This window comes from Kwoniella dendrophila, chromosome 1 (genome assembly GCF_036810415.1).
Source record: "Kwoniella dendrophila CBS 6074 chromosome 1, complete sequence".
NCBI lineage: Eukaryota > Fungi > Basidiomycota > Tremellomycetes > Tremellales > Cryptococcaceae > Kwoniella > Kwoniella dendrophila.
The window spans coordinates 2,063,192-2,088,273 of NC_089476.1; the positions used below are offsets into that span (position 1 = coordinate 2,063,192).

Sequence of the window (25,082 nt, forward strand, 5' to 3'; positions counted from 1 at the left end):
ATATGTGTTATTCGCAGTCTTTGTAAGAGGATAAAGGAACGTTGGTTTCGACTTTTTGATGTATCAGTTGATGCGGAGGCCGATATCAAAGGACTTCGATGTGGAGGATCGGTGTGAAAGTTTCGAAGAGATCTAGAAGTTCAGGACAAATATCAGATAAAAACATATACACAAAGGTGACATTCGTGCAAATGACTTACTATCTAGAAGTAAGTTGATCTGATTTAACTAGAAGCAGATCATAGCCCAAATTGCTTCGTCAGAAGACGACCGAGACGATGCGGAGATTCTGATAGATCAAAAAGGTCCCTAAGTTAGTTGAAAAATTGAGGGATGAAGATTGTAATATCGATATCTCGACGAAGTTGGCTTGATGGATTGGGAAAAGTCGAGGGAAAATGTACGATTTGACAGGAAGGAGTAGGACAACACAAAGGAAATGAGCCCTTCTAGTATAGTGTTCGGTTCAAAATGATATATGTATAGGTGTAATGTCTGCAAGACCTTAGTGAAGGCGTTGGTGATAAGCTTGAAGTCGAGAACAATGATATGAAAGTAAGGAAGTACCTGAAGTGGGGTTAGAATAAAGGAAGAATAAGGAAGAGAGAAAGGTGGAAAAGGATACACCTTTCGCATCTTTGCGTTTTGTGAGTGAAAGGAACGTAATCCTCACCATGCCAACAGAAATTAGAGAGAAATAAAGATCTTGTCCAGCTCCAAACATGCTTATACAGTGATGTGATCTGTGAAATGACCAGCAGCGAACGGGTACAGTCAGACATTTTCTGTTTTTTTTTTCGAATTTCTAATGAACTTTTGCTTCACACCACAAGGTTGATGCCATGTTTTGGATGAAAGGTGAATACCCTCTTTTTTTTCCTATCTGGTGAAATGTTTGTGTTTCAAGTTTTTTTAACTTCTTGATCGTTCCAAGCGCCCTAAGTTATCATACATGATTGTCGGTCAAACGGGTCTGGATCTGAAAATCTGAGATTTGTAGCTGTTTTTTACCGAAGATCTTTGGTTAAGGTTTTCTAGTTTGCGAAAACCTTTTGATAGCGCTGTAGTCAAGCCACAGTCTGCCCTTTTACATCGCCTTCTTTGACGACAAAAGCTGGAATGCAGATCTCACGACTCTTTGCTATTGCTCTTTCCGGATTTAGCACTTGATGATTTGGGTGTCAGGGCATAATAAATAACTTTTGAGAGATAAGTGAGTATCTCGGAGAATTCTAGATCTTGAAAATTTGGGACTCTCCTTTGTATTGTAGTGTGGAGAGGAGCTTGGGCATCTGAAACGTATCAGCACAGACTACCTTCCTATTCGCTTACCACTTATCCCATAACGCAAAGCAAAGGGAGAAATGTCTATTCTACTTACCCTGATGTAGCCGTCGAGTAGACTCTAATACAAAGTGGGGTAATGTCCTATCATCATTCTATACCGTCCTTTCGATCTCTTCATTACGGCCGGATTCGATGAATCGCCTTGATCGAAGGATGATCCTTCAAACAAACAGCTTTACGGTTTGAGCCATTTTGAGACATGAGGAACAGGGGTTATCAAGTAGCCAACGATCCATCAATTGAATTATAGATAAGTTGGTTGTCAGGTTGCCAATCCACAAATTGCTTCATGCTGTACTATGCATCTTGGGCCAAGATGGTTACAAAGGTCTTTTTCTTTGAAGCTGTATCAGATAATCTGCGTAAACGTTTATTTGGCCTGTCCGTTGAGAAGATCCGCATAGTTGGCTGAATGGGTAGGTTGTTGTTGACTTTAGCCAGATAGATACCGAGTGAGATCTCATATTCTGGTAGTCAAGGTGATGGAAAAAGCAATAAATTAAATGTAACCGCAAACATGGTGCACAAACCTGTCACCTCTTTGTAGTACGTTTAAGGTTAAGTATGATACTCTTCGCGTGGTCTGTGCGTGTTTATCTCATCAAATTGCGTTGTTGATGGCGGAATCAAATTATTCTGAAACGCTTTAAACGTGTCGTCCTGAATAACCGGGGTAAAGAGAAGCGAAGAAACGATGATGTCGTTCAACTAATAAATGTAGACTACGATTTTATCGTTCTTCGACTTCCTTTCCATCTTTTTCTCCATCAATACTACAAGTCATCTTGGTTGTCAAGTAAAGCTCCCACATTCACTTGACTTACCAATCAACATCTTCATCATCATAAGTACGACTCTTTCCGCCGATGGTCCGAGTTTTGAGACAGTATCAAATGGATTCTAGCCGACCTATCACAACAACATATCCAGACTCGGAAACTGAAATAGAGGACGATATCGGTTTACTTGACAATTTTAGTGACACCGATCTTCCATATAAACCGTTCACCAAAAGGTCACGACCGAATATCTTTTTGTTCAAATTAAAAGAATTTTTGACATTTCCTTCACAATTCTTCTTCGCATTAGCAGGTTTAATGGGGATAGCAAATTATGTTAGACAAATAGTGAAAATTATACCTACAAAGCCTGCGACAATCTGCTTAAGTCAGAAAGGTGTATCAAATTCAAACAATAATGATAGAAGAAGGACTGTGAAAGTAGATCAATGGATTAAAGAGAATGTGAAGAGTCTAGAAGGAGTCTTCAAGCCTTCCTGGTGGGCGCCAAAGTAAGTAGAGCTCATATCTGCAGCTTAATACAAACGTGATTGATGATCAGCTGATGCTATATCACCAGTGGTCATTTGCAGACTTTTTATACCGTCTTAGCTGATTTTACTAAGGTAGATAAGGTTCATTATACAAGGTAGGTCTTGACACTGAGCGTACCTGATTAGTACAAGATTTAGCTTACAATGCCAACAGAACATATCTGCGATTGCCAGATGGAGGAACAATGTAAGCTAGTCCTCTTCAGTCTCTCTTCGGATGATGAAGCTGAAAGAGGCGCATCTACTACCCTAGTGGGATTGATATGACACCTGAAAATGGAACAAGTCTACCGGAAGAGACGCCGACAGTCATTGTGTGCCACGGTCTTACTGGAGGAAGTCACGAATCTTATGTTAGAAACGTATTATCTTGGGTGATCAGGCCTAAACAAGAAGTGGGAATGGGCGCAAGAGCAATAGTAGTCAATGTACGTTGGTCTACACTGGCACATGTTACCATTATCTATAGCTAACTCAATCCGCATCTTTTAGTTTAGAGGATGTAAGCAAACGTTTAGCTGAAACTCCTGTTCTTTTCTCAGGCAATTGGCTGACCTGACCCATTTCGTAGGTGCTGGCGTACCTGTAACAACACCTCAAATGTATTCCGCCGGAACAACGATGGATTTAGCTTCAGCGCTTCATTTTATACGAAATCGATACCCTTCGTCTCCGTTATATGGTATAGGATTCTCACTTGGTGCATCAGTTTTATCAAGATATTTAGGTGAAACAGGAGAATCATCACTGTTGTCTTCAGGTATCATATTAGGTTGTCCATGGGACTTGAATGCGATGTCACATAAATTAGATCATGATTGGTTTACATCGAGGGTATACTCTTCAGCATTAGGTAAAAATGTTTTGAATCTATTTTTTAAAGCTTATAATTCGAAACCATCGATTTTTGATCATGAAGATAGTTTAGTGAAAGATACTATCGATTCTTTGAAAGAAGAAAAAAAGATAATGGGGTCAAATACTAGATTGAGAAGAGTAGATGATTTAATGGTATGTAAAATTGGTGGTCCTAGTAATATTGGTGCTTGGCCGTTCAAAAATGCGGACGAGTATTATCACTGGGCCAGTCCGCGAAGGCTAGTGGACAGAATCAGAGTGTAAGTGTTCCTTGTCAGAATCAATCCAGTCTCTTAGTTGATTTGAAAAATGATTTCAAGTACAAGCTAATTGACCGCATTTATAGACCGGTATTAGCGATTAACGCTTTCGATGATCCAGTATGCGACTGCAGTGAGTGAAATGTACCTTTTCATATGGAATGCGCAATAAGCCAGTGTGAATTGATTCATGATCAATAGCCGCATTGCCATTAGAAGAACTAAAAGCTTCATCTCATGTAATAACAGCCATAACAGGATCAGGTGGTCATTTAGGTTGGTTCGATGGACCTTTTCCGTTATGGGCGCCTAAAAAATCTAAACAAAGATGGGTTTTAAGACCAGTCTCTGAGTTTCTAACTGCTGCTGCGAGAGATCTACATACAGCTGGAGGACCTGTGAAGGTAACAGAAGAAGATGGGTGGGAATGGGTGAAAGAAGGAGGACACGGTATACCTTCATTAGATAGAAGAGGTTGGAAAGTTCTGAAAGAGGGTGAAGAAGTTAAAGGTGAAAACGATGAAGGTGAGACAGGTGTTATACAGGGTTTATAGGGGATTGTCGTTTGTATTTTGCATCTCAAGCTAGCTCTTAGACACCATAGATATTATACATTGTTAGTATAGAGACATGAAACCGGATATCGGTTGGTACAATCATAAGCGGGCCGGGTGAGACCGAACAGCTGGTAGTTTGAGGAATGCTATAACTTACCCGTGTCAACCAACATGTCAAAGCACCTATGTGGGTATGGTAAACTTCCAATAACTCATCATTTTCCCTATCTTACTGTTTTGTACGTTGATCATTCAACTTGAACACGAAGTGAGACAATCTAATCAGCTATATCTACTTTTTTTGAAAATCAATTCGAACAAACTGACTAGACAAATCGATCAATCCAAGCCCAAAGATGAGTGTTATTAGTGTACCATGGGACGATGATGTTCACAGTCCAAATCCAAAATGGAATTGGTTAAATGATAATGCACCTGACTTAATGTATTATTATTCAATCAATCATGTTAGATTTATAACTGAAAAACAAACTGATTGGTGGAGAACTCCAGATATAAATTCAACAAATGGTGTAGTTTATGGATTTGAACAAGATATCACACCTTCAGAAGGATTTGAAATTAGTGTTGAAATTGAATTAGCACCAAAAGTACAAGTGAGTCTATCATATCAAATGAAATTTACTTTTTTTTTTCTTTCTGTGTTATTGTATAGTGATATCTTTTTCTGATTTTTTAATTTTGGCTTTTGTAGTAGTAAGTGAAGAAGAGTATTGAATGATTGATTAACTAGCCATTAACAGTCGGAAAACTTTTGTCTCTTTTGGCTCTTTTGGGAGAAGGGAGGTGATTATAAATATATATTAATGTAAAGATTTTCTTATTTTATAGTGATCAAGCAACTTTATTCCTTCGTTTAAATGAAACTACATGGGTTAAAGCTGGTTTAGAGTTTGATAATGATAAAGTATGGGCTGGTGCAGTTGTAACTTCACCTTATTCAGATTGGTAAGTTGATTATAAAACTCTGATTTATCCAAATACATACGTACTCGTACCTATATAAAGAGTGTAATTAAAAAAGAATCATAATTACTAAAAAAAAAACTTCTTCTCATTGTTTTGTCGTTCCATGATCACAGGTCAATTCAACCTAAACCAAATACAAATATAACGAGATTCACAATATCTTTAAAAAATCAAAAATTGATAATTTATCTTAATGATGAAATGATAAGAGAAGTTAATGTTTTTGGTGATGAAAATTCAAAATCAATTGAAAAAGCTTTTGTAGGTGTAATGGGTTGTTCACCTAAAGGTGATGGTGCACAAGTAGATTTTAAGAATTTCACACTTAGAAAAGGTGTTAGAAGTTAAAAGGTGAATATCAACATGTTTATCGCAATTTTCTTTGTTTCATTCATGCCTGTTTAGAGCCGCAATTACGTTATTAGCTAGTGAAATTATGAGATTGAATTAAATAGCGGTGACATCACATTATGTATATGAATTTATAGATAATTCAAACAAGAGATAGGAAATGAACTTGACCCAAATGAATTAAAGGATATCTCTAATGTCAAATATCGCGCAAGCCATAATTGGGAAATTCGGAACAAGCCCGGCACATCCGAACAAGAGGTTGAAAAGGAGCAAAATAGCCAAGAATGATTGGTATAATATCGGAATGAAAGGGGTATCAAATTATTATAAAAGGGTATTATCTGCTATTTGGGAAGGGAAGAAGGAGAAGAGAAAATCGCATATATTCCCGGGACTGATTCTTGGTATCACTATCTTCGTTTGGAGAATAACTATACGCGAGAAATGCAACAGATCAGCTTAAAACTTCTTATCAAAACTTCCGTTTCACTCACCTTATTGAACAAAGCCAAAACTTTCGGTACATTTAACTGTACATATTCTAAATCTAACATTGCTTGTTGATCTTTTTGTTTTTCTAACAAATCATCGATTTTCAAATCCATTTCTAAAATTGGTTTTTCTCTACCTTTAAAATGAAGTGCTATTATGAATGTTCCTGGAGTAGGTGAAGTTATATTGAAGTAGATGTTCACTCGTCTGAAAGAGAAAGCAAGTAAATACAATTAGCTGCGATCTTAAAGGTAACAGGACGAGGCAACTTACCTATTCTCAGGAACATTACTTTCCATAATAATACCTTCTTTTTCAAATTGAGTATGTGTAAATCTATATGGACCTAAAACTTGATTTTTGATTTGTTTCTTTTCTTTCCCATTAACAGTGACTACACCTATACCACCACCACCAGTTTGTGAATTTTTACCATCTTTTGATGAATTCAAACTTGTTAATCTAACATTTTGTAAATATGCTTTATATTGTTCCAATTGTGATCTTAGATAATTATTATGGTCACATATAGTTTTATATACAGCTTCTAATGATCGAGTTTCTAATACAACTTTTTCTTTTGCATTTCCTAGATGTACCATTTCAGCTGAAACTTCATCTTGTATAATCTTATAATTATCTTCTATATCCACCACACGAGCATTTTCTAATTCTGATAATAATGCTTGTACTTTTATACCTCTTCTAACTAATACTGGATCTTTTGATGTAGCTGCTCGTTCAGCTAATCCAGGTAAATCAATAGGTCGTTTATCAGCTAAAGCTGGCATAGATCTTAATAGTTGAACAAAAATAGATTTAGCTTCCATATAGTTTATATCGTTTTGAGTTACACTGTCTGACATCAATGCGGTTGATAGATCTTGGATGGGTGTTTCCCATCGAGAATACAACGGTAATTCGATGGATCGGTTTTCTTTACGTGGTACTTGGCCAGGCGCAGGCCCTAGGTCGTCTAGCAGTATTCGTAAGTGATGTTTGTCATTGGGCGACTAGGAGAGCTATTAGCAATGCGAACTTGCTCGGATGATCAAGAGCCTCACCAGCACTTCCATATGTTGCGTTAGTAGCGAATGGGTATTATACAGCTCATTTAGCGTGATGTTGATCTGCAAATCCTTTTTCGATAACGCCATATACTGGTCAAGCTATTGGATAGGGAGTATCAATATGCATTTTACCAAATCTCAAATATCCCCTACTCACCTCTAAGGACTCGTAGAAATCTCCAACTTCGCACAATGCATTCAAAAATTGGTTCATTCTAACTTTATTGTTCTCCACAAATGGATTCAGCGACATCATGTACTGCTCTTTGGCGTAACTCGGCTTATTAGCGAGATTTTGCAGCATTTTGGCGATCTATACAAGGCAAAGTTATGAGTAAGCTAGCCGTTGGCACCTTTAATACTGTAGCTCACCAAAGTAAGGGTTCTCCTGGGGTGTTTCGCTGGAACGCCGTCCACCAACATGTACGCCTGAGGGGTGACTATAGCAGGATTGATGAATCGAAGGAAGAAGAAACCACCAATGAGGGAACATATACTGGCGTCTGAAGCGTCGGGGTATTTCCTCTACTAAAATATCAGTATCCCACATATCAATGATTTGATGCCATTTCGACTTACCCTCGTCAAACTTCTAATCTGTTTACATATCCACCTAATTCCGTATGGCACTGTATCCATACTTTCTATGATAGTCGCCAAAAATGTGTTTGCAATTTCCATCAGCATAGTCAATCTAGGTACTATAATAGCTTGAACGTCTGCATTGGCTGCTGCTACTTCTGGTGGCACACCACGGGGTAGTGAAGGTGGAAGTGTACCGGTATCTTCCTCTATCTGCTGTATCATCTGCTCGTATACCTAGATGAGAGAGTTAGCTGTGTGACTAAATGACTAAGCATACGGCTATCGAACTCACTTTAAGAGGATTGATCTCCAAATTGAGATCCTTGTGTTCTATCAGACTGTTTATTCTATCCGCTAATACGCTCTTCAAATAACTTTGACCCGGTCCTCTACGTGTATATGTGGTCATCATCCGCGATACTGGTGTATTTGCACGTAACAAGGAACCGAATTCTGTCGTTGTCTCGAATTGAGCGGAAAGTACACTCTATCAATAGGTTCCTATCAGCTTCATTCAACTATACGAAAAGCTGAATTAGGCCCTTTACTCACTTGAAACATAGTCAATAATAAATGCTCTTCCCTCTGTTCATACTGATTACCATATAAAGTGAACATAACAGTTTGAAGTAATGTATCGATTTCAGCCAAACTAACTAATCTACATAAAGAAGCGACATGTCTTGGTTCAGATTGAAGTAAAAAAAATAAATTTGCATATTGATTCATTTTTCTTTCATCTGGCCATAATGACATATCTAATTCATCTTCAGCATTTGTATTTTCTAAAGTTTCTGCAACTTCTCTTTTTTCATCTGCTGCCATTCTATTTTGAATTAATAACGCAATTCTTGAATCTAAATATCTTACATCACGTTCTAAAACAAAATTCTTCTTTGATTGCGACGATATTCTAGATTTTAAATCTCTTAATCTTTTTTGTGCTCTAGCTAATTCATCTTCTAATTCAACATCTTGTTCTGCAGCTAAACTATACATAGCATTGACACTATATCGATTCGTCATTCTATTTGTTAATCTTCGAGATGCATGTGAATGTGATGATCCACTTGGTGAAGCTAATCCTCCTGGTATACCCCCCGATGAGGCCGTCATCGTCATTGTTGACATGTTGAGCGGTGTGACTGAAAGCTAAAGGCTACGGTGATATGAGTTATGATTAAGATCTTACCCGCACTCAGTGCGTTCTGGGTGAATTATGCCGACCCAGCTGGTCTATCTGAAGATGTAGGCGAATAATCGAGATGATAATATACACTTCACGTAAAAATCGGTTAATTCTCTAAGGTTGACTTCAACAAGAACCAATGGGGGTTGTTTTCACACAAACAAATTGGCGAAGCTTTTCTGTCTGTTCTAGGTATACTTCAATAGTCTTGTGAGGACGATCGGCTAACCCTTCGTTTGTCTAGATTGAAAGAAGCGATGATCGATTTCGGTGACGGTGATATATACCTGTGGACAAAGGAAGACGCGTTAAATCGCGTTTTGATGGTTTGTTGTTGTAAAGGTAGATTTAAAAGGCAGCCTTTCGATCAATCGCAAAGTAAGTTATGTCCAGAATGGGTGAGTGAATGATGACCGAGTTGATATCTGGGTATTATAGAGATCGACTGATATTATATGTGGGTATAGGTAGAGATTGAAATAGATTGAATACAAAGTGAATTGAAACGTTAACTTAGCTGAACATGACAAGAATTAAAACCAACAACAACAAAAAACGGTACGTGCGTCAAATAGGTTAAGGGACAAATAAAGTTAAACCTGCTAAAAAGACTATCCTACTTAGGGAAATTACGGAAATTTAGCATAAATAATTTAATAACCATTACAAATTGTTTTGTAGTCGACTTCCTTAACGATTACGACTCGATTACAATTCATCTACAAACTTGTTTGTTGTCAATAGAATTTGGAGACCCTTGATCACCGCGCTAATGATTTTGACTAGCAATTGTCAAGCTCTAGTACGAGTACTATTAGTCGTATAGAATTAACATCATTCGACAGGTTATGAGTTGACACCAAGTCTGCGCCCAGTAACACAAGGGGTGACTTGAGTTCACTTGACACTGATATTGCCTGCTTTTCACGAGGAGTGCTATCCAACTGCATGTGATCCTTTATGGGTTTCAAACACGCCGCAATCTATCTTTGCAAACCGTATCCTGCTATGGCTAAATATTTAAGTTGGATATAATCTATTTCTTGGTAGATCTAAGGAGAATATACAGAATCAGTCAGCCAGCGTTGTACATATAATGTATGGCAGAGACTTGACGGTGAAAGGGAGATTCATGATGACGATACCCATGCATAGCAAGTTGAACTTACTTCTTGATACCTGCTCCACCCATAGGACCCTTTTGACCAGCTATATATATACAATCGTAAGCATCAGTATTTGAACGAAGTAAGTTGACGAAATCGATGATAGCCGATGTATGCTATGCAAAGAGGTACACACCTTTGGCAGCAGCAGCTTTCATTTCAGCAGCTTCTTTCTTCTGTTTTTCCTTGAAAGCAAGATCATCTTCATCGCTATTAATCATTACAAGAGAAAGAATGTCGTTGTTCATTTAGCACCAATTCGTTAGCAATATGATTGAATCACTATACTGAAACTTACAGCTCTTTAGAAGCCTTTTTGGGGGCCTTGAGAGGTTTAGCTATATTATTGCAATTTGGATATATCAGTCTCCGTCCGCTTATATTTTCAACATCATTACTGTCTTTCCAGCCTGCATTGCGCCTATTCCCAAGTTATAAAGTTATAAAGCATCTAATGCAATAACATGTATTGTTCAATTGGCTCCTCGCTTGAAGTCTGATTGAGATGAATTATCCTTTTCTCGCGAAAACCATGCAGGACGACACTAACCTTTACCACCTGAAAGGTAAGGAAGGGAAGTTATAAGCTCAGCTCTCGCAGTAGAGTTAGACGGCGAAGAACTTACCTTGTCTACCAGCCATCTTGATTATCTTGATATGTAATTTGTAGAATTAGAAGCGAGCAATAAGATATCTTTAATTAACAGTTTTGATCAAAAATCAAAACTCGAAAACCAAAGCTCAAATCGACAGGCACCACAGAAAATTGCGGGATCATATATATATATATATCACTGGGGGTAGCCTAACTTTCCCACGATAGTCTTAATGTAGATCAAATCACACACCTATTATCAGAACCCCTTAAGCAGTAAGACATACATACTGTAACATGGTCATGCAAAGCATGCATAGTGTATGGCGTGTAGCTTTCGCAAGTTATAAATGTACAACACTCTAAGCAGTACAATATCCGAAGAGAAGAAAAGAACGAAGCCTAGTTCCGCCAATTAGCCCTAAAAATTATAGCTAAATCCACCTTCTTCATCAGGATTTTTGGTCTATTCAGCTGTTTTCATCTTGTTCGGAATTCATATTTGAGGACATCAGTCTCCAATTGAGTTGGCACGCATGATGGATATAGAACCGTATTTGGAATGAAGATGAAGAATACCGAGTTTTCCAATGTTAATCAAGCCTAAACACCATGAGTGATTCTACGTATTGAGAATGAACCAGGATTCATTGTATATTGGCCGCGATTCTTTTCACATTGATCAACTAATAGAAAGATAAAATCTACCACAGTTCGTTTGGTTGTATTACTGTGATTGGTTATTTCGTACACTGATGAAGCGGTTTTGAACTCTGTGATACCAGGAGGTATATTTATAGGTAACATTGTTTTTTAGAGTGTTTATATTTTAATTGACAATTGGTGATCCTTGGTATCTCTTCTTTCGCTGAGCTTATATTCGTTGCTTTCGTGAAGGATTAAGATTGATCATGAGCGGTAATCAAATATGGAATAAGTAACCAACAACGAATGTTGTTTAATGTGAATACCACTGGAAGGTGTGGAGGCAATAACATTATATTACGCAAAAAAGTGAAGATGCAAATGCGTCATAGCCTTTATTTAATGAATGTAGATGATCATGACAAGAAATACCATGACAACTATGAAATTTCTCCACTATTCGATTCGACATGAAATGAAAGTTCCAATTATGTTGATGCATGTTATATATTTATATACAAAATATCCTGTTTCCAATTCCCTTGTACTAAATTAGTGATATAATCCACTAACCTCTTCTTTTCACAAATGTCTAAAATAAAACACCTTATTAGCATTGACATTTTGACATAGACGACAGAATGCAATCCAGGACATACCTCCAAATCATCTTTGGTTGCTACAGCAAGAACCCATTTACGTTCTGCATCCGTCACTGGAAAATCAAGAAAATTCTTCATTAACTAGCTATAACCGTATAACAATGTTGAATGGAGATGCATAACATACCTAAAGCGAAATCAGTTCCTTTTGAAATAAAGAAGTGTTCTAATTCTTCTAAAGGTGTTAAAGGTTGTATTACAGTATAAGGGTGTGATTTGGAAGAAAGTGGAAAATGAGTTACAGATTTGGCTATAAAATCACAAGAAATCCGATAATCAACCATGATTGACTTTTACCTAGAGAAATCATACAACTCACAAACAGGATCATCTTCCCTTATTGAACCTGCTTGAAATTTCTGTTTCAATGTTGGCACATGAAGGTATCCTATAGGTTTCCGGCGTTCATTCAATATGCTGTTTCAAATAGAAGATCAACGTTTACATCTTAGAAATAGCCCATAATAAGATGATACTGATAGCCAGATATACATCCACTTACGGAAGTTGATCAAACTCTCTTTCATAAGCAGCTTCTAAAGCATGTGATATAGGTGCATTTTGAGATAAACAAAAAGCTGGTGGAAGTTGAAGGTCCTAATGATGATTTTGATATCAGCATAAAATAAACCTCTTTGTCTAAGAGCTTGATTGTAACCCACTTCTACACAAGCACCTCTATATTTAGCTCCGCGATCAGATTTGGTGTTAGCTGTTGGAGTGGTTTCTTTATCGAAAGACATGATCACGCTGTATGGTGATGAGAGCTACCTTTGTTTCAACTATAATAACGACTGACTGATTTCTTAATTGTGGATAAGGTATAGCTTGAAGAGACTTTGATGTTGATGTGATTGCACATGGCAACGACGATCATAGCGTCATCCAAAACAAACATGATTGTGATTGCCTCGGTTAAAGTGAATGTGTTTTTAACCGGATACACGATAGAGGACCATCAATCATCTATTAAGCCTATTCATCCTATTCATTCGTCTTTGTTGATTCTGTCAAACAACTACAGTGATTAAACCAACTTGACAATTTCACTAACGTCCATTATATTCGGTCTTGATTCATGTAGGATCTGATTTAGCAAAATGACGGTGACTATACCGACGACATTACCTTCGCTTCCCAAATCAACCCTATCAAACCTTTCAGCTAAACGGCGCCAAGCTATTATCGTAGTTCTCATATCAGCTATATTGGCTAGATCTGTGCCTCTTAATGCTTCTGCTACAGTACGAGGATGGAAGGAGGATAGGACAGCAAGGAGAGCTGAGAGGAAGAGGAGGGAGACTGAGACGCCTTTGTAAGCTGGAGAATCGTGGGACGCACCACGTTGGCAGCTGACACCTAATATTACAGGAATACCCCAGCTTTAGAGAAGAAACTTGTCGACCTGGTGAGTCGACTGGCTTAACTTAGTACAATGATATTCTTCGGCTGATCATACTTCATCTTTGACAGTATATACCAGACCCATCTGGCTCTCGAACATTGCTAGTCCCACATTTGGGTAGAATATCGAAAGTACGAATAACACCAACATCATCCGAGTTATATCAATCTCATTTAGCTTCTTTTCCTCCACTTGACCCAACAGAGAAATTAGGAGTAAACAAGAAATTCTGGAAAATGCTTGTAGCAGTATTGAGAGTCGCCTTTCCAAGGTTAGCTGAATCGCAAGATTCGTTGTGTCGATGAGCTAAATTTTATCTATATAGTAAAACAGGAAAAGAGGCTTTCTTACTGGTATTACATACCTTCTTCTTGCTTTCAAGAACTGTTCTAAGTGTAATGGTAGCCAGATTGGATGGTAGGATCGTTCGAGATCTAGTAAGCTGGCAATGCATGTCAGCCTTGATTCCAGCTTACAACCAATACTAGGTTTCCGCCAATGGGGCTGGTTTTATAAGGGGATTAGGGTGGTGGTTCGCACTGGCCATTCCTAGTACTTATACCAACTCAATGGTAAGTACTCCATTCATTTGGAGCCGATCTCAGACTTGGCGACCTAGAGAGCTGAAGGACTTCCATAGATCCGATATTTGGAGCGAAAGCTCGCTCTGGCCTTTAGAACCAATCTTACTCGGTATATACACGACCTATATTTGTCAGTGCATACAGCTTCACTTCATTTTCGAATGTATGAGATAGATCAAACTGGTAGACCTGATACATGTAGAAACGACAACCTGAACTACTACAAGTTTGGGCTCGGCTTGGGAGTTCCCGTTCCCGCCGAGCAGAAAAAACCCGGAGTAGCAGGAGGTGCCAACGAGGCATCAGCGGGAACAGCGGATCAGTATGTATCCCAGTTTGGTTGTTTCATCTGATCACCAAACGCTGATAATAGTGCTCAGATTCATTACCACCGACGTAGCGAAATTTTGCGACTCCCTTGCCGCATTATAGTACGTTCGACTTTCCTGTCTGTAACACACAAGTAGCTGACAATATTGACCAGTGGTAATATCGGTAAACCCGCACTGGACATGTTGATTTTTACTTCCCAGCTGGCGGCTTCCCTAGGCCCTCTAGGTACTTTGGGACTGTTCACAAATTACGCATTCACAGCATGGGTATTGAAAAAAGCTACCCCCGCTTTTGGTAGAATGGCAGCTACAGAAGCTAGACTAGAAGGGGAATATAGAGCTGGACTAGGACGAATCGGTAGGGATGGCGAAGAGGTAGCGTAAGTTTATGTAATAAATGAACATGATATGAGTACTAAATCACAATTTACAGCTTCTACAATGGAGGCAAGAGAGAGAAGGGAATTTTGCTGGCTGCATATGAGAAGCTAGCAAAACATGTACACTCGGTATTCAAGGTGAGAAAGCGAGCGTATAAATGGCGTATATAAATTGCGAATCCAGCTGAAAGCAGGGTGTTGTTCAGGCAAGGATTCCATATGGGTAAGCTGACGCAACCGTGTCACGATTTAGCGATTCGAGCTAATATACAAATTCATGCCAGAATGACTGAAGATTTCACCATCAAATATTTCTGGTCTGCATGCGGCTACTGCCTTATGTCCCTGCCTATCTTATTCCCCGCAGCCAGTAAAGCTCTTCAGGCGACCGGTACACATGCTCGTACAGAAGCCCATCACGAGGTAGCAGAGAGGACTGAAAGTGAGTGATATAAATCGGATTCTTTAGGTATGGATACTAATACTACACTCACAGGTTACGTTTCAAATAGACGATTGCTGCTATCGTTAGCCGATGCCGGAGGTAGATTAATGTATTCCGGAAAGGATTTAGCCGAGCTGTCAGGTTACACTTCCAGAGTTTACGCTCTATTGTCATCGCTACATGCTTTAAATAATAATATTTACCCAGAGAACCCAAGGCCCGCCGCATTGGAGGAAGATCAGGTAAGGTGGAAGGGACACCACATATGTCTTTGCAGCTAACATTCGATCAGCCGTTCTACGATTTGTCCAACGTCCATGGAAGAGTGATCATAGGTCCCAAGCACTTATTGCTTCGAGGTATTCCCGTTGTAGCGCCAGCTGGGGGCGCAGCCGGTGCTGAAAGAGGAGGAGAAGAGCTTTTAAATAGTCTAGACCTGAGAGTGGAGCAAGGTGAACATACCTTGATCACCGGGCCGAAGTGAGTTTGCCGATGTAAAGGTGTCCGACTTACCTTCAGCGCTGACAGCGCATTTTCCGTTATACAGTGGGGTAGGGAAAACCTCTATAGCTAGAATAGTTGCTCGATTGTGGCCAACTTGGTCAGGGCTGATGGAAAGACCAATCCACGGTGAAGGAGGTATCTTCTTCTTACCTCAAAGACCATATTTGAGTATTGGTAGTTTGCGAGACCAGTGAGCTGATCCCATTTATCAAGGATAGTGAGAAGTTAGCTAATGTTTTGCTTTATTGTCAGAGTGATTTAGTAAGCCCGGAATCTTCGCATAGATAGAAATAACAGCTGATCTGCTTGTCCTATAGTCCACATACTTATGCTGAAATGAAGTCTCGTGGTAGGACTGACGCGGAATTGATGAGCATTTTGGGACATGTTCACTTGGAGTATTTGCCAAAACGAGAAGGAGGCTGGGAGACGAGAAAAGAATGGAAGGATGTGTTATCGTGAGTTGACCTTCTTTGGAATAGTCTAGCCAATTTGCTGATTTACTATATCACATTAGAGGTGGTGAAAAACAAAGGGTAAGTAGGATTGGGCTGTGTCTTTCCACGATCTGCTGCTCACAAGCAGATCTTACGCTTCATCGCCATAGATGGGAATGGCAAGACTATTGTGAGCTGCGTCTTTGCAATCTTATCGATAAGATCGAGGCTGACACTTGGATTTAGCTACCACCGACCATCCTATGCTATTCTTGATGAGTGTACTTCAGCCGTATCGAGCGATGTTGAGGGACTTATGTATGAGCATGCCAAGAATTTAGGCATCACATTGGTAACTATATCGTGAGTCGCCTCGTTCCCATGCGTGATAAAGCAGTCCGCGCTTTGTCACTATAGAAGGAATGCCAATAGTTGACAATCACTTAACTATAGGCATCGACCCTCATTGCTGAAATACCATAATCGACATCTACGATTAGGTGATCCAACGCAACATAATATCCCATCGACACCTTTGACACGTACTCCATTAGCATCAAGTACAAGTTTAACTAATTTGACTGCTCCTCAAACACCTTCAACACCTTTGGCTGCACATGGTTGGCAATTGACCACTTTGAACTCTACCAGTGCTGAGGAGAAGAAAGAACTGGAACATGAGATTGCAGAAATTGAAAGGCAATTAGGTGAAGTTGAAGGGTGGGAAAAGCGGTTAGAGGTTATTGGTAAAGAATTAAGGGGTGAGAAGGTGAACTGAATGTGTTGATAGTAAATTCTGTAAATCGCTGTTGTAGGTTGTATTGCAAAATCTCAATTTCTTTGTATATCGCTTGTTTAGTGTTTGTTATTAGTGATTATATTGTAGGTGCATAAAGATGCATTTCCACTTGATCACACTTTACTGGTATTTCCACCACCACCAAAGAATTTTCTAATATCTCCTTGCTTCTCGTCAAATCCTGTGGAGCCAATTCCACCTTTTTGTCTATGTACGCCTTGTAAATGGGTCGTTACATCGGTACACAAGATTCTCATTGTTAGGCCTGGACCCAGTAAGCCCTCATCATCTTCTTCAACTAAAGGTGGTGGTGAACCCGGTGATGAAGAAGGTGAGTTTGGTCCAGATGGATTGGTTGTTACATTTGCTGGTGTTGGAGTTCTAGAAAATTCATCTATATACCCTAGTTCTGCTCTTGTCCAACCGGTCTATATCAGGTAAATTCCCCCAAAATTTGCAAACATTGGAAAATTCAGCTTATGTGAATTGATTGGTTCAGCGATGAATGGAAATGTGAGGACAATAATTGCCTCTGGTAGGTATGGGAGGGATTTGATTGATTGAACTTACATTTGTCATTCCTACACAAATATGAATATAGGAAAAATCAATAACCAAGTTGGAAGATATGTCAAAATGATTATGCTGGGACACAACCCACTAAAAAAAAAGTAATTACTAACCTTTATATCCCCATTCTAAAGGTTTATGATCTCTTCTTCTAGCCAACAGAGCGCCTAGAAACTCAGCATTATAAATACCATGAGCGACCACTACTACATGTCTTTGTGTCGCTGGTGAACCATGACATTCTGATAAAATAGGTTCAATGAATTTATGTATACTATTGACAAACATCAAGTTTATTTTCAGCTTTCTTTCGTTTCCTTGTTACCAAAAACAATTATAATGTGGAGAATGACGATGACTTTACGTAGAGGGTCATTTATTTGACTTACGCTTCATTAGCTCTATTCCTAACATCATTTGGACTTTCACCATTTTCAAATTTAAATGTTCTTCCTGGTTTTCTTTGCCATCCATCTTTTCCACCAAATGGTTTACGTTCAGCTAAAAAGAAGAATTCATGACGATGTAAAATGAATCAGCTTCTTTTATCTAGCTTGCAGTTGACTGCAATTTAATTGCATTCTCATCCATCACTTTCAGAAACTCACCATCACCAAAATGTTGTTCTCTGAATAATGTCGATGTTATCAATTGACATTTTGGTTCAGGTTGATTACGATGTATTTGCTGAGCCTAAACAAGGGTTCAACAAACAATCAACGATTTGGTTTCGGTTCATATATGATTGAAATTGTTCTTGAGAAGTTGAATTATCCACTTACAGTCCAATTAGCTCTTAATAGATCAGAAGCGAATATATGATGTATCTTGGTAGATTTGAATGATTCCCCTAATGCTTTAGCTTGCTAATGATTTTCATAGAGGGGAAACAGCTTTAATTAATTTCGTTATGATATCATGATATCATGATTCCCTCAATCCCCCAATTCAGATGTTGATCAGGTAGTTACACATACGTTCATACCTGAAAAAAAAAAAAAAAAAAAAAAAAAAACGTTCATCGTGAACAAGTTATCCATGTGCATGTCTGAAGACTTGTCAAGTACCTCTTCATCAACTAACGATGGAGGTGAATACTCACCATGTACCGATAAAGGTGCATCCGCCCAACCTGCCCATAAAGCCTTCAAATTATCTATATGACAAGGAAATGGTCAGTATATGTCACTTCTTCCAATATAGTCCGTCTTCGATTATTGAGCCTTTTCGTAATCCAGCTCGTTTACAAGTGCTGACAGATTATTGTAATATATTACAGGTTCTCTACCTTACCTGTTGATTCTCCGTGTCGAACCTAGAATACAAGAGAGTCAATCCTGCCCATGTTGATTTATAACAGTTAACTAATACTGGATATACTCACTATAGTTAACGTTATCATCTTGTTATTCTAGCTATTTCCGTGATTACTTCTATATGTTCTATCTTCCGTCCATCAATGTATGGTAATTTACCTCTAATACCTGTGTGAAAAGCCCAACATTGACAATTGAAAACAAAATGCAGTCATCTTCACCGAGAACATTGACATCCAGATAACATGAAATTGCGATCCCGGATGATGACGAATTTTAGCCGATCGATCATCTCATTCAATCTGTATCCGGCCGGTAAATTCGGATTATGGTGTGTAGCAAGTATATGGTATGTGAATCATGTATGGTATGTATACATTTCTATTCTATATAGGTTGTTTGTATATTTGAGCGAGTAGGAGCCCCTTCCCGTGTGAGATAGTATAAAATTTGAGGAGTGTTTTGATCCGCACGATCAATAATCAACCTTATTATTCTGAGCCATCTAACCTTTATATGTCATTGCTTCTCTATCATCAGCAGTCAATCTACCCCATTCTAAACATAATCTATATACGTAAACTATTGATAGAACACATATTGATCAGTTCAAATCCGTTGTACATACACATTAGAGGAAAATGCTTTTCTTCCAATATGACGCAAGAAAAGGATAGAAAAGGTAATACTCACTTTCCATATCAATCTTTCTACCAACAGTAAACATCCAATCTCTACCGGCTTTTGCAATTTTCCTCAATTCTGCATCACCATCTAATTTCTTAGTGGTCAATCCTGGTGCTTGGAATGTTCCTCTTGTTGCGTTCGAAGCTTCTAACATTGCTTCGGATGGACCTGAGAAATAAGCATGAACATTGTATAATTCTTGATAAAGTTGTGAAATTGGGATGTAATGGAGCCTATAAGAATGAGGGACAATGTTGAATCAGCGTGGATTCAATTACCATCAAGTGAGATTGTAACTTACCATGGCTGTAGCCATTCAGACATGAATTCAGTATAAACAGTTGATTTCAATACAGCACTTTCAGATTTTAACTATAACAAATGATTTTTCCATCTGTAATTAGCTTTTCATGTTCCTTTTCAATTTGATGAACAGGTATAATCAACCTACCAGAGCAAACAATCTAGCTGAATAACCCATACCATCAACATCAATTAAATATTTATGTCTCCAATTTTCACCCAAAGGTACAGCATCTGCGAATCTATGATCTTTTCTCATACCATCACAACCACCTGGATATTGTGTACATCCTACAGCTTTTGTGAAAGCTACATCCATCATATCTTCATTTAATTGTCCAATTGGCACCGCGGCAGAAACGAAATTGTTTGTTCCAGGTGGATCAGCGAAAACGACTGTTTTATTCACATCTGAAGTATCGGATGTCATTTTGATGAATCTATAAGGGTTCAATGGGATCAATCAGTATACCGAAAAACGAATGTGAAATTTTGATTAAGGAAGGTGCCCAGATTATCGGAATAATGAGATCCGGTAAAGATATTCTCATCCAAGGAAGATAGTTACACTCACCTATGCCTTTGATATTGAGCTAAGAAACCAGGAGGTGAAGAACCACCACCAGTTGTAGCACCTCTCCAGAAAATATCATCTGATTTTTCTTCCCAAGGAGTTTCCATATCATCCACATCTTTAATAACCATATTAACAGGATCCCAACCATATGTATATCTTTTTGTTGAAGAGAAATAATAATGTGATGGAATTAAAATATCTGAATAACCTACACCTTTTGCAGGTGAAAACATTGGATATAAAGCATGTATAGTTCTCCAATCACTAAAGAAATGACCTTGATTATAATGTGCCCATGGATGTGAACAAAAATCAAATGAATCATCAACATTTTTTGGAAATTTAAAATCTTCTGAAAATGATATTGAATCACTTGTTATTCCTGCATTAGCTAATCTTGATATAGGTGCTTGACCTTCTTTTAAATTTGATCTTAAACTACCAAATAATCTTCGTGCTTGTGAAGATGGTTCACATGTTCGACGATATGCTTCCCATACATTTCCATCTCCCCTCCAATCAGGTATAAATTTTCCTCCAAGTACATGTTCGATACCCTCTAAAATGTCGAGTAGGAATATTAGCGCTAAACTCAATTCTCTTCAAACGGTCGTGATTGTCAAAAGGAATTAGATATGAGATCTACCCAATCAAAACCCAAACTCACTTGAAGAATCAGCAGTTAAATTAGAGAATAAATTTTCTTCCCAAGGAACTAAAATTCTACCTTCAGCTTTTTCGTTTATAGGGAAATCCATATCTGGTAATTTAGCTTGAAATTTTTCTAACATTACTCTAAAACCTTTTGCTCTTGCACCAACTTCAGAATCATCAAATCCTTTTGATACATCAATAGTTCTAGTTTGACCTTTTTCAATTCTAACTAAATCTACTGAAGGTAAAAAACCAACTTGAATACATCTTCTTCTTAATTCTTCACCTGAAAATAACCAAAATGGTTTTAAATCTTTATGTAATTGATCATATTCATCAATTATAATTGAATTATGTTTTAATGCAAATTCATACCATTCATCAAATCCTTTTGGTGGATTCATTCCATATCTTTTTTTATATTCATTAACAGCTTCATCTAATGTTTTTGATTGTCTTTTTAATTTAGCTTCAAATTCTTCTTTTGCATCAGCCATTAATTTCGGTATAGGATGATGTATTGGTGGTCGAGGTGCTTTCGCTTTAGCTCTCAAGAATTTTGATCGTAAAACTGATGATGAAGCTGTAGTCCATCGTTGAGTATGAACTAATACGTTACTTCCAGGAAATATGAAATGTATTAAGAACAATAATGAAAATAGTATACCTGCGAGTGCAAGTATTCTGTTACGGGATGCTAATCCCTTGGGAACAGCCATTGTGGGAGATTACTCGATGGCGAGCTATTGACGAGTATACTAGATGGAAGCTGTGAAGAAAATGGTGACTATGAACATATGATCGAAAGATAAGCACGACGATGTCTGACAGTGGGTGTGAGCTGTCAAAGATGCAAAGTGGAAGTGCAAAGTCGCGAAAGACAACCGAGTGGATTGTGAGGAACGACTGAACGCGTGAGAATTACCTCTTTCGGCAATAAGCATAAACAATTGCTATAAACTATAATCTACATAATTTACAAGCAACAAGGCATGAGTGATAACTATGGATACAAATTCTACTTTTCGAGTTACGACATATACATATACAGGATGTTCAAGACTTGTCCCCATCAGCAATCTTGATCATCGCCATGGCCAAATCCAACAAAGGCTTCCCGATCTCTGTCCATTAATTTCCTAATTCTTTCCTTATCATCGGAACCTAAAGCGAATTTTGACGGTTTCTTATCTCGAGCCACAGCGATTGACTTCCTATGCTTAGTTGACGTGATCGAGCTGTCTGCAGATGGTAAGTTGGATTTAGGTGATGTTATCACTCTCGGCGGCGACGAAGTGCACTTGATTTTCAAGCTTTCATCGTGTTCTCTTTTGATGATGATGGAAGGGGAAGATTCAGGTTTAAAATCTTGACTTTGTTCTTGTTGATATAGTATACGTCTGCGTTTATTTCCTCCTGACTCCTCATCGGTATCATATTCGTCTACATGTCTCGCTCCACTGACTGTAGGTTCAATCATTCCATGTGATATGCCCGCACCTATCATCTGAAGTAATTCATCAGGTTTCAACGCCGGTAAACCACTAATTCTAAACATTTGTTCTTTAGACATCGAAGAGCGACTTGAGCTTTGTCTTGATGGTTTGTCGATTGCAGTCTTTGCAGATAAATCATGAGGATGGGAGGCCTTGTTTGGGGTAACATCAGTGCCTGAAGCCTGTATTCCTTTCAAACCTGCTAAAAATTCTTTATCATATTTTTCGTCAAAGTATAGATTCCTTTCTTTGATCATTACCTCGTAAGCATCTTCCGTTATACACTCCTGCATGAAATCAGGTAGAAGATAATAATCCATAGCCTTAATTCCTGCAGTAACCGTGTTTGGGGATACCGCTTTCGGTTTGAAGAGCTTGACAAGATTTTGAAGTTCAGGTAGGGGTGAGTGCCTAGCCAACGGTACATTCTGTTCACGCCGGTATATCAGCTAAATTCAACAACTCTGAAAGCACAGCTGAGCTTACGATATCGTATGGCCAAGGCCCTTCTCCTATGGCAGCTTTGCCTAAATTATTGAGAAAAGCTTGATGGTTCATAGCCCAAGACGCTTCTTTGGCTTCTACCATGCTTACGCTAACTATCCTCTTATCGAGATTATAAACTGGCTTTCGATTACCTTTTTCGAATCTTCGACAAGTTACACATTTATGCGTTCTTTCACAAGCATGAAATCGGGTAGAATGGGGATCTGTTGTTGTGCATAGCAGGAGATATGGATCGGTCTCGATGGCCGTATAGATGGAACGCTTGTACCGGTCAACGTGCACCTAGATATAGAACTCAATACGTTAGGTACTTCCTTGTAGGTTGGAAACGATTGAGCTTACAGGCTCATCGAAATACCTTGCTACTTCTTTAATGACATATTCCCATCTGCCAAATTCTGACGGTCAGCTCTGGTTTTAAACGATCGAGGTAGAAGCTCACCCAAAACACCATGTGTCCAAAAAAAAGATAGTATCTGCGGGAAAAAGGCTCATCTGTTCTACCAGATTTTGAAGTACGGGTTCCTATCATGCTTCGTTAGGTTTTGTCCTTGTGCATTTCTGACGGTAAAAACCAGACTCACTCTATCTGGCATATCACCTGTCCCCAATCTGTGTTTGTGACATCGTTAGCTTCTCCTTGAGCGGAAACGGTATCTGGCATCCAGTAAATGGCTTACATCGCTCCAGTGTCCAGATAAATTCTGTCCAATACCCTTCTTCCACCACCAAGACTGCTTGTTGAGCCGGAATAGGTAGATATGGGTGCTAGGAAGGAATGTAGCATCGGTTCTCGCCGAAGTGATTGCATAAACAGCTTGTCTGCTCTGATGTCACCCGTATGAAGAACTGCTTTGGTGGGAGAGGTGATGAGAAAGCTAGTTACATGCCCGAATCAGTGTGCTTGTCCTTTCATCGTTAAATTCGCTCAATAGACAGCTTACATAGTTGAGCCTGGACAATGATTCGCGTCTAGTAAAGTTATAGTGACTGCTTGAAGTTTTCCATTTTCATATCCTATTTCATATTCTTTCGGATAATTATATGGCACTGCCTCCTACAATAACTGTATTGGTTAGCCGTAAATCAGTAATGAAGGGTATTAGTGTTAGGTGATCCGGACTACTTACGATCCTGTCAACAATCTTCTCATCTTTTCCTTTACCTTCTTTTCTCTTTCTCAGCCCCGGATACTTCAATCGCTTAACCTCCTTAGTGCCTTCTTCCAGAAACCCACGATCAACTTCAGCCTCCAGAGCTAATAACATCCTTTTCGTATCGGGTGAGCAAATGATTTTACCGGTAAATGCATCGCTAAGTCCCATAAGATGATCGGAATGAACGTGAGTCAGCAGAAATAGTTGAGCGTTTGGTGCTGGCCTCAGAGGATATGGGTGGGTTGGACATGTAGGTAATGAAGGTAGAAGGGTAGATGATGTTGAAGGGAGAAAACAGTCTACCCTGATCGTAGGGAATTCAAGCAGATGCCCATCTAGATAAACGGATGTAAGCTATACCATCGCTAGCGAAATCAGTTCAGCTTACTATATATACCGGCCATTGTGGAACATGATCTCCAGACTATATCGTCGTTGCCTGTTAATGTTAACGAAAGTTTGAGGGAAAGAAGAGGAAGAAGAAATGGTTAATGTTTCCAGTCGAGTGGTCGTAGGGAGTGGAGGTTAGCAGAGAGTATAGTTGACTGGACTTTTCGCTTATTTGATTATGTAGCCCATATAACGTAGGAATAGCGTGCCTGTCACTCTGCTGCACGTGGAGGTTAACCCTGAATTGTCTTGGTGACGAGTACAAAGTGACGATACGTTACGCGACGTCACTGGCTTTTGATTTGCTTTTTCCGTAAACCTCGTTACTCACCAAAGGCAAAAGGTTGTATATCATATCATGGCTCAGTGTGTCCCGTTCGTCATACCTCTACTTAAGTTACCAAACCTTTCACAAGTTATATAGCCTTGACCTTGT

The 25,082-nt window shown here is 38.8% G+C and overlaps 8 protein-coding genes across 8 annotated transcripts; 3 read left to right on the forward strand and 5 right to left on the reverse strand.

Moving 5' to 3' along the window:
• Positions 1–2,240: 2,240 nt before the first annotated feature.
• L201_000739 (uncharacterized protein) lies at positions 2,241–4,352 on the forward strand (the record flags this gene model as incomplete). The annotated part of the gene is made up of 8 exons (XM_066216538.1): positions 2,241–2,638; positions 2,707–2,775; positions 2,835–2,867; positions 2,934–3,108; positions 3,173–3,182; positions 3,252–3,798; positions 3,885–3,931; positions 4,000–4,352. The coding sequence occupies 8 exons, from the start codon at positions 2,241–2,243 to the stop codon at positions 4,350–4,352; spliced, it is 1,632 nt and encodes a 543-aa protein (XP_066072635.1).
• A 359-nt stretch (positions 4,353–4,711) lies between these two features.
• On the forward strand, positions 4,712–5,693 carry L201_000740 (uncharacterized protein; the record flags this gene model as incomplete). Its single annotated transcript, XM_066216539.1, has 3 exons — positions 4,712–4,972; positions 5,191–5,324; positions 5,459–5,693. 3 exons carry the CDS (start codon positions 4,712–4,714, stop codon positions 5,691–5,693), a joined length of 630 nt encoding a protein of 209 aa, XP_066072636.1.
• Positions 5,694–6,109: 416 nt separating this feature from the next.
• L201_000741 (uncharacterized protein) lies at positions 6,110–8,977 on the reverse strand (the record flags this gene model as incomplete). The annotated part of the gene is made up of 9 exons (XM_066216540.1): positions 6,110–6,130; positions 6,194–6,398; positions 6,465–7,204; positions 7,256–7,360; positions 7,419–7,574; positions 7,634–7,786; positions 7,841–8,080; positions 8,139–8,333; positions 8,399–8,977. The coding sequence occupies 9 exons, from the start codon at positions 8,975–8,977 to the stop codon at positions 6,110–6,112; spliced, it is 2,394 nt and encodes a 797-aa protein (XP_066072637.1).
• Positions 8,978–12,009: 3,032 nt separating this feature from the next.
• On the reverse strand, positions 12,010–12,846 carry L201_000742 (uncharacterized protein; the record flags this gene model as incomplete). Its single annotated transcript, XM_066216541.1, has 6 exons — positions 12,010–12,033; positions 12,101–12,156; positions 12,231–12,353; positions 12,423–12,520; positions 12,606–12,700; positions 12,766–12,846. The coding sequence occupies 6 exons, from the start codon at positions 12,844–12,846 to the stop codon at positions 12,010–12,012; spliced, it is 477 nt and encodes a 158-aa protein (XP_066072638.1).
• Positions 12,847–13,203: 357 nt separating this feature from the next.
• L201_000743 (uncharacterized protein) lies at positions 13,204–16,968 on the forward strand (the record flags this gene model as incomplete). The annotated part of the gene is made up of 20 exons (XM_066216542.1): positions 13,204–13,418; positions 13,475–13,511; positions 13,577–13,779; positions 13,834–13,945; positions 13,997–14,080; positions 14,149–14,222; positions 14,295–14,414; positions 14,473–14,523; positions 14,577–14,804; positions 14,858–14,942; positions 15,011–15,027; positions 15,089–15,246; positions 15,301–15,491; positions 15,542–15,729; positions 15,797–15,943; positions 16,071–16,211; positions 16,271–16,289; positions 16,361–16,380; positions 16,437–16,553; positions 16,644–16,968. The coding sequence occupies 20 exons, from the start codon at positions 13,204–13,206 to the stop codon at positions 16,966–16,968; spliced, it is 2,532 nt and encodes an 843-aa protein (XP_066072639.1).
• A 134-nt stretch (positions 16,969–17,102) lies between these two features.
• On the reverse strand, positions 17,103–18,961 carry L201_000744 (uncharacterized protein; the record flags this gene model as incomplete). The annotated part of the gene is made up of 10 exons (XM_066216543.1): positions 17,103–17,417; positions 17,560–17,570; positions 17,673–17,833; positions 17,949–18,060; positions 18,168–18,252; positions 18,342–18,425; positions 18,537–18,544; positions 18,662–18,715; positions 18,853–18,874; positions 18,944–18,961. The coding sequence occupies 10 exons, from the start codon at positions 18,959–18,961 to the stop codon at positions 17,103–17,105; spliced, it is 870 nt and encodes a 289-aa protein (XP_066072640.1).
• Positions 18,962–19,380: 419 nt separating this feature from the next.
• Positions 19,381–21,815, reverse strand: L201_000745 (uncharacterized protein; the record flags this gene model as incomplete). The annotated part of the gene is made up of 6 exons (XM_066216544.1): positions 19,381–19,457; positions 19,569–19,795; positions 19,864–19,934; positions 20,014–20,305; positions 20,440–21,001; positions 21,110–21,815. 6 exons carry the CDS (start codon positions 21,813–21,815, stop codon positions 19,381–19,383), a joined length of 1,935 nt encoding a protein of 644 aa, XP_066072641.1.
• A 353-nt stretch (positions 21,816–22,168) lies between these two features.
• Positions 22,169–24,660, reverse strand: L201_000746 (uncharacterized protein; the record flags this gene model as incomplete). The annotated part of the gene is made up of 9 exons (XM_066216545.1): positions 22,169–23,020; positions 23,079–23,381; positions 23,442–23,487; positions 23,542–23,624; positions 23,684–23,711; positions 23,780–23,977; positions 24,044–24,156; positions 24,230–24,591; positions 24,645–24,660. The coding sequence occupies 9 exons, from the start codon at positions 24,658–24,660 to the stop codon at positions 22,169–22,171; spliced, it is 2,001 nt and encodes a 666-aa protein (XP_066072642.1).
• Positions 24,661–25,082: the final 422 nt, after the last annotated feature.